This window comes from Monodelphis domestica, chromosome 1 (assembly GCF_027887165.1).
Source record: "Monodelphis domestica isolate mMonDom1 chromosome 1, mMonDom1.pri, whole genome shotgun sequence".
In the NCBI taxonomy this organism is placed as follows: Eukaryota; Metazoa; Chordata; class Mammalia; order Didelphimorphia; family Didelphidae; genus Monodelphis; species Monodelphis domestica.
Window position 1 is genome coordinate 355,315,178 of NC_077227.1, and position 17,527 is coordinate 355,332,704.

Below are 17,527 nucleotides of genomic sequence, written 5' to 3' on the forward strand. Positions count from 1 at the left end.
CTGTCATCCCGTCCATCCTTCCTGTTCCTGTCTCTCTGTCCATCTCGCTTATCCCTCTGTGTCCATCAGTCCACCCCATCAGTACTTCTGTCCAAACCACCTGTCCTTGTGACCACCCACCTCCTCTAGATCTGCCTGTCCCCACCTGCCCCTCGGCGCCCCTTGCCTCCCACGCCGGGCTCGCGGCGGCTGCTGGCCCCGGGCCGCGCCTCCTACCCCAGCCACCAACTCTCCGGCTTTGCACTTTCTCTACTTCGGACCCGTCCCCGCAGAGTCCAGGAAGGAGCCGGCCTCTCGTGACAGGCGGGTTCCTCGTCCAATGACCACAACCGCCGAGGGATCCGGCCACGCCCCATGCCTCCTCGCGGCCAATGGAGACCCGGGGGCGGAACTTCCGCCGCCGCCGCGGCCGCCGCCTCGGGGAGAGCGGGGCAGCCCAGTGGGCGCCGCGGGGCTCGCGGGGCTCCGGGGGCCGCGGGTTCGAGGCCGGGCCGGGCCCCGGCGAGCTCAGGCAGCGGGAGGCCGGGCCCGCGGGCGGGGCCGGGGGGACCTCCTCGGCGGGGGGGGCCGCGACCGGGCCGGGGCCCCGGGGGCAGGGGCTCGGGCTCCCTGTGAGCGTCCCCGGGGCCGGGGCCGGGGCCATGAACGGCTTCAGCACGGAGGAGGACAGCCGGGAAGGGCCCCCTGCCCCGGCCCCGGCCCCAGCACCCGCCGCTGCGCCCGCGCCCGCCCCCGGCTACGGCCAGAGCTGCTGCCTGATCGAGGACGGGGAGCGCTGCGTCCGGCCTGCCGGCAACGCCTCCTTCAGCAAGAGGATCCAAAAGAGCATCTCACAGAAGAAACTCCGACTGGACATCGACAAGAGCGTGAGTCCCCCAGCCCCCTGTCAGGAGGAAACAGAGGCCCAGAGAGGGCAAGCGACTAGCCCAAGGTCACACAGCCCGTATGCGCCCGGTGCCCGTGCGACAGAGCCCGGGCCAGAACCTGGGCTAGAACCCGAGGTTCCTTCCAAGCTCTGCCACCCCCTCCCAGCCCCGTTCTCGCCCCGACCCTGCTCCTCAAATGTGAATGGGGGGAGGGGGTCCAGAGTCGAGACCCCCGAGCTGGAGGACAGAGCCCGGACTTGGGCAACACTTGAGACCATCCGAGCCGTGGTTGGTTTCTTTTGTTTTATGCGTGGTGAGCACCAGCATTTGGGAAGGGGCATCGGACGGACCACCAAGGAATTGCCATTACCCCTCTAGCCCTTATGGTCAGCTTACCCAGGTCATCAAGTCCTCCTGCAGCTCATTTGAGGAGTGTGACCTTGGGCAAGTCATTCCTCCTCCCCGGCTTCCAGTGTTTTAACTCATTTGTAAACTGAGGAGGGGGGAGAGGCTGTTGGACCTTTGGACCTGATTGTTTCTAAGCCTTCTCTTATTGCAGCATATTAGAAGAAAGGTGGTGGGGACCCTTTTCTTCAGGTCCTAACTTTTCCCCCATGGCGAACCTCCCTCCCCCCACTACATACCCCGAATTTTTTTTAAGAATAATCAAGTTGCTCATGGGTCACCCCAGCTGGTTAAGGCTGCTTAGAGAGGAAGGTGCTTTCTGCTGTTCATGAAAATGGGGTTTGTAAAAAGATGAGGCTAGAAACATGGCAGGGATCCGTTTTGTTTTGTTTGTTTTTCTGAGGAAAAGTGATTTTTACATTGAATGGGAAAGGAAAAAGAGCTTTCCTGGACAAATGTTTTTTCCACTCTCAGGCCTTAATGTTGCTCCTTGCTTGCCCCTTTCCCGTATTTTATGCTGTAGATTCAGCTCCTTAACCTTTCTTGTGCCTCGGACCCCTTGGACCTCTTCTTAGGAAAAATGTTTTTAAGGAAATGCTAAATTGCAGTTAGATGTTAATGAAAATAAAGAGTTCCACTTTTTATTTTTTCCCATCCAAGTTCACAGACCAACTCTCTCTATCTTGATTCTTAAATTCCTTAAGGATAGGGACTACCCTCCCCTCATCTGGTAGACCAAGGCTCAAATCTCACCTTTGACTCTGGGCAAGTGACTTTCTTTCTCCCCCCACACACAACTCTCAAAAACTGAAATCTGTAGAACAATTACCAGGCTGTTTTGCTCGATTTGAAGTTCTCTTTCCAGGGGAATGTACCCTCCCTCCACTGTGCAAATCTGAACCATCAAAACAAAAAATCTTCCCCAGCACTTAGTACCCCCCCCAAAAAAAAAACCCATACTAGCTAGTCTATCTGGAGCAATTTATAATTTACAAAGCACTTTTTTCTCAACAGAGTTATGGGGTAGATAATGAGTGTGCTGATTTTTAACCCTATTTTATACTTGAGAAAATTAAAGCCCTTTAAGGAGGAGTGATAAGTCCTGGGCCACATGGCTGAGAAGAGGCAGCACCAGCACAGAAACCCAGGGCTCCTGATTCAAGTGCTCTTTTCGTGACTGCTACATCTTGCAGTGTTATAAATATTTGTTAATTGAATGAATGGGAATTAAAATTTGATTAGGATGCTTAGGGCCTCCTACCTGATTGTAGGAAACTTGTCTGCAGGAGGTTCTAGTTTACAATTCTAGAGATGTTCTTAATTGGTTGATAATGAGTGCTTTTTAGAGTGTCATCTGTTGTCAAGTTTAGTGGCAGTTTTACTATTAAGGAGTCAGATACTAGACAGGGTCTATTTAAAATTCACAAAGTCTAAGTGAGATGAATGAGTACTTCACACAGTAAGTGCCTAGCCAAGAATTGAACCCAGATCCTCTGACACCAAGTCTAGAGCTCATTTCACTACATCAAATTGTCTTTAATCTAGCCAAAAATGAAAAATTCTGCATTATCAGGTAGGTTTGGGCCTTTGTAAGTCCTCTGTAAAGCTGTTTAGCAATTGCAATGATACTGCCCTTTTGAAGTCACTACTATTTACTATAGCTTAGGGGTTCATTGACATCTGGATTCTTTTACAGCTGGATTGAAACTATAGTCCTACTCATTAAGTCAGACTAAGTTTTGGGTGATTTTACTTGTATTGAGAGGGTAAAGGGAAGAAGGTGATGATTTGGAATAGCATTGCTAAAAGTAATACCTTCTCACTTCTCAAATGGTACTTTTTAGAAATAGATTCACTGGCAATTTTCTTTTCAAGGTGGTGTCATTTCAGAAAGAGATTCCATTTTCTCAAGAATGAGCAGGACTTCAGTTAAAAGTAACAGCTGTCTTGCTAAAAATCAGACTTTCAAACAGGGAAAAATGGAGGAAGGGGATACTCTTTCCAAATCCCAATCAACTGAATTACAGAAAATCTGTTTGTACTTGTTAATGGTTAAAAGCATATGCTGACTCAGTATTTATAGAATCATAGAATGTCAGAGCAAGAAAAACCTTAGAATATAGAATGCATTGTTAGGGCTGGAAGAGACCCTAGAAACCATCTAGTTCAGCACCTTTATTTTTCACAGATAATGAAACTCAGGCCTGTGGAAGGCAAGAGACTTGCCCAAGGTCAGTAAATACAAAAGCAGGAACTGCTTCTAAACAGCCTCAGAAAGCAGACAATGGAAGCAAACTTTAGGTCTTTTTACATTATTTATTATTGATGTATTGGTAATGCTCTTTGATTTTTTTTTTAAGTAAAACACATTTCAAAAATTACCTCCTTTTGGCATATCTCTGCACTTTTGAATGGAGAAAAGCAGGTGGTGATATTTTAACAGAGGCTAGATTAAAGTAATGCAGTAGAAAGAAATATTGTTGAATGAAGAGGACTCATTCTAGCATTTAGGCTATTCGGACTAGGTAGTAAAATAGAAATAGCATACTGAGGTGGAAGTAGACAGTTTTAATCCAGTCTCTGGTATTCTCTAGCCATGTGATCTTGGGCAAGGCCTTTCCTTCTGGGCTTCAGCTGCCTCCTCTGCACTATTAAGTAGCAGTTCTACTAAATGGTCTCTAAAAGTTTTCAACATCCTGATATTGCATAATCAAATTGCATGATATGTGCCTCAGGCCTGATTTTTATACCTGGGTGCAACACTTGAATAAGAGGCCATGTGGGACAGTAGAAAGAGATGGATGGGAAAACACTTGATTTCTAATTCTAGCAGTGTCACTGGTTAGCTGTGTGATCTCAGGCAAATCACTTCACCTCTGGGGCCTTCCTGCCTTTCCCCATCTGAAAAATGGGAATAATAACACTGATGCCACTTCTCTCCCAGATGCATTTTGAAGTGTTTTGTAAAGCATCCAGTGCTATAGAAATGTGAATTGAGCTCTTATCCTTCTGAGCTTTTATTTTTGGCGTCAATCAACTAGAGGGATAACACCTTCCTTTATTTACTCAGATGGGTGATTGAAGAAGGAGAAAAATGGATCTCTGAAGAAAGGAAACATGTATTGCATTTTAAAATATAAGATGCCATTCACTTTTAACAATAATCCTTGGCTGTAAAGATATTATTAATGTGGCTTCCTGTGTCTTAAAATATCTCAAAATAGTTGAAAGATGGACTAGTTAACTGTTGTCTGCTTCCATTAGATTGTAAGGTCCTTGAAATCAGGGACTGTGCAATTCTTGGTATCCTCAGTGCTTAGCACAGTATCTAGCTTAGAACTAAGTAAATGCTTAATAAGTAAATGCTTCTTAAATCACCCTTTTTTGACTGAGACCTTAGGATTATAGCTTTAAGAGCTGGACCTTAGAAGTCATCTAATTTAACTCCTTTTACAGGGGAGAAAACTGAGTCCTACAAAGATTAAGTGCCAAGAGCCACATATTTAGCAATGGAATATGTATGGAATATTGTTTTGTTTTTATTTTAAATTTTTATTGCATCTTTTGGGACCTCTTTTATATCAATTTTGCATGTACATGTACACACACACACATATAAATCCTTCCTTTTCCCTACCCCTACCCAGTTAGCTACTTTTTGAAATAGTGAAATCAATTGACATAGCTAGTAAAGGTTCTTTTTCTAGTAAAAGACAGAACCTTGTCTGACAAAATATGCAATATATTACACACCCCATAGAAGAAAGAGCGATACTTTTTTCATCTTTTCCTGCAAATTTGATCATTATAATTCAATAGCATTCAGGTCTTTTATTGTTCTTTCTAATTAACATTATTTCTTTTCTGCTCACTTTCTCTGAATCAGTTCATAGAAGTCTTCCTATACTTTTCTGAATTAATAGGTTCCATTTTTAACACTAGCACTAGCCAATTACAGTCTTGCCCACTAACTTTTAATAGACCGGAAGTATTGTAGGAGCCAAACTAACTCTCCACCCCTGCTTAAACTTAAAACTATTTATGACCAAAAGATCCAACTTGGGAAAAAAAAAATCTGATTCATTGGAATAAATTGCTAGTGTTTGTTATTTTCTTGTTGAAAAGTGCCAAATTAATTGTGGGCTGATTTCATATCCGTCTACTTTCATCTTTAACTAGCAGTCTAGAAAAATAACCTCCAAATCAAAAGTGTTCAATTAAAAGACGAAGAGAACATTTGTGCACCATCTGTTTCAGTGTCAATAATTCTAAGTCATTTAGAAAGCCGCTCATTTCTTTTTGGTTCCCCTCTGCTAACCCTGGGATTTGTTCTTAAGCAAAAGCAGATCCCTCTCACCATGGCTACTGCTTCATCCATACCATGTAATCATGGCTCTTGGTGCGTGAGGGGAGCAGCATACTAGAGAGGGAGGTGACCTAGAGGTAGAACATCTAGAGTCTCAAAACTAGAACATTCAGAGCCTCACCTCTAGCACTTGTTACCTTTGTGACAATGTTTGAATCATTTAGCCTTGATGAACTGTTGCCTTCTTTTAAAAATGAGGTTAATAGTCTCTGTTCTACCTACTTCACAGGATGGTTGTGTGAACTAAATGAAATATTTGTATAAAGACTCTATTAAGCTCTATAAACTGTAATTTGTTTTAAACATCAGCCTGTATCTAGGGGAAAAAATCACAAAATCAGTATTTGAATCAGCCATTTTGTTTTGGGTCAATATTACCAATTTCAGGGGGGAGTAAGGGTATTTCTTTCCAATTTGATCTGTTCTTGAAGTCAAATGCATAGATTGAGAATTATACGGAGTCAGAAACCTTAGGGATTAGCCTAAATTCCTTTGCTTTATGCATACAGAAACTGAGGCCCAGCATAGGTAAGTATTTTGACAAAGATTACCCTGATGTTAACAGTATTCAAATTAATACATGGAATGAAATTTTAAGAAAGTGTGGCAGTCCTTCTGTTAGGAGGTTTGCTATTATAAAATATCATAATGCTGTCTGCTACTTAGGATACCCTTAATCATTCCTCTAACTTTTTGTTCATCCTTCAGTGCCCACTTCAAATCCCACCTACTTTGTAATCTCCCCCTCTCCCCAAATCATAATGCTTTTTAATCATTCTAAAACCTTTTTTTTTTTTGCCACATTCTCCTCTTACTCAGAAAACCTTCAGGGGCAACTCTGAGTAATTAAAAGTATAGTAATGACCCTGAAGGGCAGAAAATGAGGCCCATCTCTGCAGAAAATCAGTGGGATGCTAAAGACTCAGTCAATGTATCAATTTTTTTCTGCTTAACTGTTGCACTTTTATATAAGACAGGGTTTGGCTAAGGGGCAAGGGTGAAGTATTTTCAAAAAGGATTGTACGATACAAAAGCAAAGAGTATTAATAAAACTTAACTAAAACATCACACTTTTAGTGGCTTTTCATTGCCTACAGAGAAAGATCCAAACTCCTTAGCCTGGCATTCAAGGCTCTTCATAGTTTGGCTTTAATCTTGTTTCCCAATATATCTTCTAGTGCTTCTCTGTTTAATCCTCTTTTCCAGCCAGACCAGACTCTTCGCTGTTCTTTGAACATACCATGTTCTTTCCACTCACTTGCTGTTCACCACATCTAGAATGTCATCTTCCCTCTTCTCTGACTAATCAAATCCTATTCATCCTTTATGTCTATTCAAGACCCACCTCCTGCAGGAAATTCTTAATAGCAATATTAATAATCATAATAGCATTCTTACAAAGCCTCCCTTGACTATACCAGCCCACATCTCTCCCTTCTCTGAACTCAAAGCACTCATTACTTGGCATTTATCACTGATTATCTTTGTAAACATTTTGAAAGTGCTTTGTGAAAATGGTAAAGCACTATATAAATATGAGTTATTATTACTACCTTGTAACATTAACAAACTCTTTATGTTTATGTGTCTTATCTCTCTTTACGGTAGAGGCAGTGCATATCATAGTTCTTTGTGGCTCCCTTGATGCTTTTCCCATAATAGGCAATGGGCATACAACCAATTAATATTCTGGCTACTGAGCCTGTTTGTGTTGCAATGTGAACTGGCAACTCACTTTAGCTATGTTTGTTTCCCTCTAGGTAAGACATCTGTATATCTGTGATTTTCACAAAAATTTCATCCAGAGTGTACGAAATAAAAGGAAGAGAAAGACCAGTGATGATGGCGGAGATTCTCCTGAGCACGAAACAGACATCCCTGAGGTAGAGATCAGAAAATGTAATAGATAAATTATGTTTGGTACTGATCTTAAGAGATATATGGGACATTTGATCTGGAAGGGACCATAAAGAAAGGACCTTTGTGATCATCTAGTTGAATCCCCTATTTCTGTAGATTAAGAAACTGAGGCCCAGAGAGAAGTGACTACTTTTCAAAAGGATGTGGTATGAGGTATTGGGAGATCTTTAACAAGAACCCTGCTTTCCTGGCCTTTTTTTTCAATACGAGGCTATTATTTTTTAAACCCATACCTTCCATCATAGAATTAATACTATTAGTTCCAAAGCAGAGGAGCAGTCAGGGCTAGGCAATAGGGGATTAAGTGACTTGCCCAGGGTCACGTAGCTAAGAAATGTTTTAAGATTAAATCTCAATTCGGGACCTTCTGTCTCTAGGTCTTACTCTCAATCCACAGAGCCACCTTAGACTGTTTTTGAATCTTATTTTTATTACTGCCTTTGTTTTTACATCAACTTCATTGTAACCCCTACTCATTTAGCCATAACTTAAAACATAGATTTTAAGAGAAAGAAGAAAAAAAACATTTCAGCAAAAACAACCAACCCTTTAGGTATGTCTCATAAAATATGCAATATTCTTCACCCACAGTCCCTTGACTCTATAAAGAAAGGAGGGAGATGCTTTTTCTCAACTCTTCTTGGTGGGCCACCAGCTTATCTTTTTTATAAAGGTTTTAGGGAAATGTATAAACTATAGAGCTGCATGGAATTTCATAAAGCAATTAATTTTTACCTATAATATTTTGGGCCCTGAAAATGTCCCCAGATACATCCCTGACCCAAAGGAGCTATCTCATTGTTAGTAGCTCTGAACTCCCAAGAATTTCTCCAGCTAAGAGATAGCCCTGCCTAAAAGATGCATCTCCTTGAAGAAGAGGACTCTAAACAAGTGCTCAGGAAAGAATATTGGATTTTCTTTCTTTCTAAATTGTTTTCACTTAAGACTCACAGAAGTAGAAGCATTTAATGCACATTGTATATCTGGCATATGAATATTTCATAAGGCACACCATTGGAAATGACTCTGCAGGAATGGAAAGAGGAGGCAGTGTGGTATCTGCAGATTTCACAAAATGTCAGCTCTGGAAGGGAACTTGAAGATCACCTAGTCCAGACTTCTTATTTTACAGATGTGGAAATGAAGTATAAAGAGAGTGTCAATGACTTGGGCAAGGTGATATAGCAAAGTAGTACTGGAGCTTAGCAAATCTTCAAAACTATGACTTTTAGTTTCCTCTTTCCTATCCTTTCCAGACCCAGTTTATTCTGTTTCTTTTGTCCTCTTTTTTTCCTTCAAGAACTGATATGTCCATTTTCAAAATGCCCTTCACCCTAAAAGTTTTAATAAAGTGATCTAGAGAGATAAAAGTTTTGGAGCCCTCAAATTGAGAGTAATTTTGTATTTCTAAGTATTCACCCCTATCTTGAGGTAGATACATTAGCTCAATTTTTCTGAGACATCATTATTTCTATATTGTTTTATTTGAAGTGAATATAACAAATCCATCTTTACTTTCACCATTTGATCATCAGTATACCTTTGCCTTAAGCTTTTGAAGATCTTCCAAAGTCTTTGAGGATACAGAAATAAAATGCACCCTGCCCTCAAGGAGCTTATATTCTAATAGGAGGTACAACATATTTGTGGTGGCCAGAGAAGAGTTTTTGATCTGGGTTTTTGAGTGGAGCCAGAGGGCAATTGATTGCTGTGGCCTTTTCAGTAGTAGTGATACTATGGATTTGATATGAATTTGGGATTTGTTCCTAAGAGCATGAGGTAGAATGCCAGGGAGGGATGAGGATGCAAGATGACAATTGGCAAAATGCCCCAGGAGGGCCAGGTTTTTTGGTCAATTGATGTCATATGGGATGTGAAGCATGTTCTAGGATCCACCAAAAGTGTTATAATGAGTTTGAAAACTGGCCTTCATTCTTAGAATTAGAACAACTCAGCCCAAGGATAGAGGTAGGCCTCAAACAGTATTTTGAAGTTCACAATTTTAATATGAATTTCTCCTTCATTGTCCCTCTATTTAATCTCTCATCAAATTCTGCCATTTCTTCCTTTGACATTGTCTTTTGGTTTCACCCTATTTTCTCCATTCTTTTTTTTTTAAACCCTTACCTTCCATCCCAGGCAGAAGAGTGGTAAGGGCTAGGCAATAGGAGTCAAGTGACTTGCCCAGGGTCACAGAGCTAGAAAGTGTCTGAGGCCGGATTTGAACCTAGGACCTCCCACTCTATGCCTGACTCTCAATCCACTGAGCAACCCAGCTTGCCCCCTTTCTCCATTCTTAAGGTCACCACCCTAACATATATTCTCATTACCTCATCTTTGGGTTACAGCAACAGATTCCTAACTGATCCAACTCTAGTCTCACCCTCCAATCCAGCCAGCATGTGCCACCATACTGAGCTTCCTAAAATACCTGCTTCTTTCTGCATCTTCCCCTGGATGAAAGCCTACAAAGTCTCCTTATTGCTTCAGACCCCATTCAACACACCATCTTCTGCCTACAGGCATCTGCAAAGGCAGTTGCCCAGGCCTAGCATGCACCTCTTCCTCTTCAGTTTTCAGGCTCCTTGTCATTCATTGGAGTTCAGCAGAAATGCTGTCTCCTCTTTCCTTCATTGATCCCTTTCTGAAAGTACTCTTTTCCTGCTTCAGATGTTCCTAGGATACTTTGTTTCAATCTCATCTTTGCCCTTAATATTCTGCCTTTTAATTCTGATCAAGGACACATGTAATACCCAATGAAATTGTGCATTGGCTATGGGAAGGGGAGGGAGGGAAATAATATGATTCTTGTAACCAAGGAATAATGTTCCAAATTGACTAAATAAATTAATTTTTAAAAAAGAAGTAGTTCTGAAAGAATAATACTTATACTGCTTACCACTCAAAAAAAATTCTACCTTTTAATATCAATAAAAGATAGCTTGATGACACAGTAGATACAGTATAGGACTTGGAGCAGGAAGGTGTGAGTTTGAATCCTGATTGATACACTTCATAGCTATGTAATTAAGCAAGTCACTCAGCAAGTCTCTCAGCCTCAGTTTCATCTTTAAAGTGAGGATAAAAATAGTACCTATCTCTTGTGAGAATTGGATGAGATTGCATGTAAAGTTCTTTGCCAACCTTAAAGCACTTTCTTTTATTATTACTGGCCAACTAATAGGTAGTTATTCAATGCCTACTATGTCAGGTGTCATTCTAGGCCATGGACATAAAAAGACAAAAATGAAACAGTCCCTGCTGTCAAGTAGTTTTCTTCTGTAGGGAGAGACAGAATATGCACTATATGTAGTATCAGATCTTCCCCAAGTTCCTTGAGGGTAAGAAGACTCATCTTCTAACTTTATATCCCTGAATGTAAGTTAGCACCTTGAAGGCAGGAGTTATATCTCTCTTTTCTGTTTGTACCTCATAAAGCAGTGCCTGGCTTCTTGATTAATGCCTTACACACTATTGTCCAGTTGTATCCAACTTTTCATGACCCCATGAACCATATCATACCAATGCTTCCATGAGGTTTGGGGGGCAAAGATACTAGAATAGTTTGCCATTTCATTGCCCAGGGTCACACAGCTAGTGAGTGTCTAAAGCTGGATTAGAATTCAGGTTTTCCTGACTCCAGGCCCAGCCCTCTACCAATTGATCCACCTAGCTGCCTCTCTCTTGCACATAGTAGGCAATAATCAAGACTCTGTCTTATCAAATTCCACCTTCACACCTAGCTTAATCTTCCATTGCCATGAAAAAGGCATCATCTACTCCCATAAGGCAGGTTTTCTCTCATCATTTCCCTCCGATTCTTTACTTCTCTAAATTCTATTCATCCTAGAAGGCCAGCTCATATCATAATTCCATGAAGCCCATTTGACCATTCAAGCCCTAATTGTTCATCCCCTCTCTCTGGCATGGTCAGTATCACATAGTTTTAGTGCTAGATTTTGTTTATAGCCAATCCTCTATCTTAGTTCTACCTTCCCAATTGACTTATAAATTCATTCAGCTACCATTTATATACCTCCGTCGTAGCATTCCCACAGTAGTGTGCCTTTTCTGTTTGCATCTCTAGCACTTAGCACAGTGTTGTGCCCATAGTAAGAGCTTAATAAATGCTTCATTCATTCATTCATAACTAGCCAGTGCTGAGCAGATCATAAAATATTTTCTGATAATGATTTCTTTACTGTTCCCTCCAGGTTGATTTGTACCAGCTGCAGGTGAATACATTGAGGCGCTACAAAAGGCATTACAAGTTACAGACCAGACCAGGATTCAACAAGGCACAGCTAGCAGAAGTATGTAGGGCAATGGCTTTTGAAAGTAATGACCCTCACACTCTCTCTCCTGACTTCTTTCACTGCTGCATTCTCTGATGCTTTTTTTAAAACTTATCCTCTGTATAGTCATCTATAAAAAGGGTCCTTTTCCTGTCTGTATCAAATGTGCTGAATTAGCTCCCCCTAAGCTCTCCCAAACACCTTTCTAGGACTGTGGCTCTTTGGTTCTTTCTTTAAAATAAAATGTTTCTCCAATGTCAAAGAAATTAAAAGATAAAGAAAAAATTAAATTATTTGTCTAAGGCCACACAACTAGTTAGTGACAAAGCCTGACTGAGACCCCAAGTCTACTTTCTCATTGTAATGTGATGGTTAAGTATTTACAGTTTGATATATTCTCCTTTACACATGCAGTCATAAATATGCCAATAACCTCACATATTATTTTAAAATCATCTCCTTACTCTGATGGCATTTTTGTGGATTCCCTCCTGTCTGCTCCCCCACTTCTTTTTTTATTTGAAATATACTGCTCTGTATATCTAAGATCCAACAGTAAACTCTGGAATTTCTGCTGTACCATAAAGGCTAGCAGTCTCATTTCCCTTTTATCTTTTCTATGGAAGCCTCGTCGTTGGTTTATCCAATTTTTCTTTGACTAACTGGATATCCAAGTAAAACCCAGAAGAAGTCTAATACATTGTGTTTCATCTTTTGAAACATGGTTGGTGGAAGGAGTAGGAGGAAAAGGGATAAAAAGGAAACCTTAACTTTTAAAATATAGTTATCAAGAATTCAATGAAAAGTTGTAAATCACTTAGGTGCCTAGTGGGCACTAAGAGAGATACAAAGTTTATGTAGAGCACTCTCTCCCCTCATGGCCTTTGTGATCTATGGTTGTTACATAAATAAGCTTAATACCAAATAATACTAAGGGAAAGGCAATCAAAGGGTTATGAGGGGATGAAGGCATGTACCATTATTGATTAGAAGGAATCAGAGTAGTTTGAGATAAGGCTAAAAGGATAGTATGGCATCTAATTGTGATGGCCTTTGAATACCAGACTAGCAAATTTGGACTTGAAGAAGTAAGAAGTCATTGAAAAGAGTGCTTCTTTTTTCTTTCTTTGCTTTCCATGTTTCACAAAAAAGGTGTTCTTCTTAGACTAATTTATGGATTTGGAAGCTTTGTTTATTCAATTAGCTATTAAAACAGATCTAAAAAATAAACATGCTTACAAAGATCTTAAAGGAGGGAGGCTTGTTCTTGAGTGAACTGACAAAAATCCCATTGTACATTTGACTTAAACCTATATTAATAACAATAATTCATGTTTTTGATGTTTTATGAGTCACAAAGAATTTTTTTACAACTGCCCTTTGAAGTAGTAGTTTTAGCCCCATTTTAAAATGGAGAAGATAGAGTGACTTAATAAGGCCACAGCCACACCATTAAGTGGCAAAGCTGAAATGCAGGTCTTTATGGACTACCCTTACCCCTAAAGCCACCGTATTCCAGAACACAGCTTCCAATTGTTTCCTAATCAGATCCCTAAGTAAAAAAAGTTACTTGTTATGGAGAAATACCTTCCATATTTAGGTATCCTTCCTATTTTGAATATATGGTAGCTTCTCAATATGTATGTTATTTTAAACTCAGTTGAATATGGAGACTTAACAAATTAGTTATATTATGAAGTGTGTACTAGGGAAACCATCCTCACTGAGATTCTCAGTGTCCTGTGATTCACTGAGCCAGTAGAAAGGAGAAATGAATTCCTGGCACCCTGTATTAAAGTTAGAAATGCATTTTCCTGCAAAAATACTTTTTAAGGACAATCAAGAGACCCTCACAGCCATTAAAAAATTATAGTTCCCATTCATATAAAACTTTAAAAGTTACAAAGAACAGGTGGTCTCACTGGCTCCTTACAATAACCAAGTGAGTTGAATAATGTAAGTAAGATCAGGAAATAGTCCCGAAGAGAGGAGGTAGCCTGCCTAAGGTCCCACAGCCAACAAATGGCAGAGCCAAGACCCAAGCTAAGGACTTTCTGGTTCCAGACTTGTTATGCCACTTCTCCCTCATAACATCAAATAGATTTGTGTGCCAACCAGGGAATCTAATTCTCATTCTGTGGAATAGTAATTCCAAATGGCCAACACAAAAGAGACTTTTGGAACATAGCCTACCTTGTAAGTGGGGAAATCCCCCATCACAAATTGTCTCTACAGACAAGGATTTATTGCTCCAGTTTGTGAATTAAGTGAACTCTTTATTTTCTCCACATAGACTGTCAGCCGTCACTTCCGGAACATCCCAGTGAACGAGAAAGAGACCCTTGCTTATTTCATCTATATGGTGAAGAGTAACAAGAGTAGACTGGACCAGAAAGCAGAGAGTAACAAGCAGCTGGAATGATGAAGAGTCAAACTGTAAAGGAATTAAGTACAATACTTAATGGACTGGTGATACCTGGTACATTTGTACCTATGAAGACTGTTAAATTCTACTGTACATTTAAGGAAAAAAGTATGAATGATGGAAGAATTCAATTTTCAGTTCAGTTCAACGAAGATTCATTAAGCGCCTACTATATATGTAAGGCCCTTTGTGGCCAGGAGTAGTGTATTCTATTGCTTCAATATGTGTATAGAAAGACTTTCCTTTAAGACTGGATTGAGAAGTAGAGTCAAGCGCTCTTACATGACTGTGGCAGGCCATGATGCAGCAGATTACAGCATTAAATCATTTCTTCTGGAAATATGGGATCTACTAGGTTATAAATCAAACAGTTCAGTAACTGCCCCAGAGCCAGATGGCCATCGTATTGGGACCCAGCCGTAGATACCAGGGAAGCAGCAGTCAAGGATTAAGGTGCATGGGGATGTATGTACCTTCATGTAATCTGCCCAGGACCCAGAAGTCCCTCATTTCTCACCAGCTTTGCAATTCACTGGAGTCAGCCAACACATCCTTCTGAATCCATTTGAAATCTGTTTCCACACCACCAACACAGTGCCTTGCCTGGAGTAGGCACTCAGATAAAAGATCTGTCAGTTCATTGAGCACCAAAAATACCAAATGTGAACAGCTGCCACAGATCTCTTCTGTTGGGTTGGTGTGAAAGCTTAGTGTCATGCTTCAGGTAGGAGTTGGACTAGATGACCACCCCAGGTCCTTTTCCAACTCTAAGATTCTGTGACCTTATTTTGGAGAGAGTGAAAGGAATACAAGTATTTGGTGTGTATGTATGTGTGTTGGGGGGAGGGAGGGTGTTGGGATGATTCAAGCCAAATTAGGATTTCAGGACAGTTGTATTTGTTGAGCAATGTTGCATTTCTAGAAATAGTGACATGAAAACCTTTACTGGTATCTTCGATACACACACAGCCATCTTGGCTGAAGCTATGGGCTTAGGACCCTAACCACCTTCCTTTTTTCATGAGCAAACTCCTTGGCCAAAAGAAGATGCCGGGTCCCAGTGGCTGGGCCTAATGCTTTAGGAAACATACTAACTAGTCAGCAGTTCACAATCTCCAAGAATAGTGGTATAACAGTCTCCACTCAAAACAAACCCAACTGAAGTACAAAAAATGCTTGGGCTTCAGTGAGCATGCAGCATTCTCAGGCCTACAAAAGTGTCCACATTAGAGCTTTTCTCTACCTAGTGACCCATGTATGTGCAGTCCGCTTCTCCTTGATTGGAAAAATGGTAAGCTTAGTAATTTGCCCAGTATTTGATGTTCTAAAGGTCAGATTCTTCCCATATAATTATATGTCAAGGCCAAGGTATTTTTTCCCCTAAAGTTTTTTGTTTGAAAGTATGTTTTTGCAAAAGGCTGTAATCAGGGTGGGGTGGGGTGAAGAAAAGCTTGGATTTTAACTATTTATCTTGATTTTTGCATTTTATGGTCAGCCGCTATGTCCTAACTTGGTTTTGACACTGAGATCTTAACCTTGAGCAATCAAAGTAGTTTTGCCCCCAAGACAGAACGTTAATATTTGTACAGTGGCAATATCAGGACTATCCGAGTGAGAGAATTGTTGCTGGGTGGGTTTTACAAAGTTTTGGAAGATTTGGTGGAGCAGATCCACATAAACACTACCCACAGGTCACTCACTACCAGGAGCACTTCTATAACTCAGTTGCAACATGCTCCCATTGCTGGAAAGCTTTGTACCCATATCCAAAATGCATGTTCCAAAGATCCAAGCATTTTTAAATATTTGTAAATGAATGTATATAGATTAAACTTTGGATCTTGGGGATCTTATTTTAACATGCTTCCAGCCCAAGAGAAGAGGGTGAAGTTTGCTCCCTGAGAGCTTGCATTCATTTCAATTCCATGTATATTTATTCATAATAAGAATTAGTCACAGTTCTATAGTGCTTTGCCATTTCCAAAGCACTTTCCTCACAAAACTAGGAAGTAACTAGAGTTATTCGATTTTACAATGGAGGAAACTGGAGGTGAGTGTCTTGTCCAAGGTCACATCACATGGGTGACTCATCAATGGCAAAGTGAGAACTCAGATCAGAGTCTTCAGGCTACAAGTGTAGTGCCCTTCCTGCTACACTGTGCTTCTAGCCTGTCTTGCTGTTTCTAGCTAAAGGATTTAGGGGTGGGCATTGTGAGAGATCAAAAGAAATTTCACCACTGGGTAATGTGTATGTCTTATCTTAATGAGGTAGATCCTTTTTCAAGAGACTGTGTCAAACCCCGGTAGACCCTACCAGAATGCAGTACTGTCCCTCTCTCATTCAATACCTAGAGGGGGTGATGTTCCCTCCTGGTTATAGTTGATAGGGCAATGGGGGGGGGGGGCCTATGGATTAAAGCAGTATTTGAATGCCCTCTGTGAAAATGTTGGTATTTCAAAGAATAAAATATCTCTCTAACTCAGACTAAAATGGTGAAATATGCCACTGGGTATTTGGGAGGAGGTTGGGGAGGGGTTTGGTTTTTTAAACAGCTAATCTGTTTTCTTCATTTTGATAGCAGTACATTTCTTTCCAAGAAAAGATGGTGTCAGGAACCATCTGTTCAAGTGTATTTGTAAGAATGCTTTTGTTTTTAGCTGAAACCTAAGGGAAATTTTCATCACAATCATCTGAGTCCATTGTACACCAAGAAGAGTGCTATTTTTCCTCGAAAAGAAAAGGTACTTTGAGGATAATGAAGGTGCTAAATGTCTCTTCTTCCACTGAAAGAGGAAGGATGCAAGTATCAGGATTTGGAGGAGTTTGATGATCAAATACCTGTTCCCTCATTGAGCTGTTCTGTCTACTCAATTGCAGAGTTTGAGACTTGGAAAGGACTTTAGGGAGCCATCTAGGCCAAACCTCTACCCCGAAGTAATCCTCACTATAAACATATCTGAGAACAGCTTATCCAGACTGCTTGAAGACCATGTGTGCCTTAGTCTTCCTTTCTATTTCTAATAGGTATTGAGCCCTTTGACAACTTTCTACCATGGGAAAATTCATTGGGATGACAGATGTATCCTCTCTATATGACTTTGGTCTTGTCTGTTTATGAAGACTCCCTTTTCTGTCACGACCTGCCCATAGACCACTTACCTGTCAAGGTGACTTTCTTCTCCCTCTTTGTCTTTAACAATGCTTCTAAGTGATCATCCCAAGGCAGAACTAGAATTGGAAATTTTTAAA

The 17,527-nt window shown here is 40.8% G+C and overlaps 1 protein-coding gene across 1 annotated transcript; it reads left to right on the forward strand.

Annotated features, from left to right (window-relative positions):
- The first annotated feature begins 504 nt into the window (after positions 1–504).
- Positions 505–16,762, forward strand: SAP30L (SAP30 like). Its single transcript, XM_056811500.1, has 4 exons — positions 505–866; positions 7,398–7,520; positions 11,772–11,870; positions 14,146–16,762. Exons 1-4 carry the CDS (start codon positions 642–644, stop codon positions 14,272–14,274), a joined length of 576 nt encoding a protein of 191 aa, XP_056667478.1. The 5' UTR covers positions 505–641; the 3' UTR covers positions 14,275–16,762.
- The last annotated feature ends 765 nt before the right edge of the window (positions 16,763–17,527 follow it).

Excerpts from the sequence above, each read along its gene's own strand:
- SAP30L (XM_056811500.1), top strand. The coding sequence starts at position 642 with ATGAACGGCTTCAGCACGGAGGAGGACAGCCGGGAAGGGCCCCCTGCC. Across the intron at positions 7,521-11,771 it reads ACGAAACAGACATCCCTGAG|GTTGATTTGTACCAGCTGCA; the intron begins GTAGAGATCAGA and ends TGTTCCCTCCAG. Across the intron at positions 11,871-14,145 it reads ACAAGGCACAGCTAGCAGAA|ACTGTCAGCCGTCACTTCCG; the intron begins GTATGTAGGGCA and ends TTCTCCACATAG.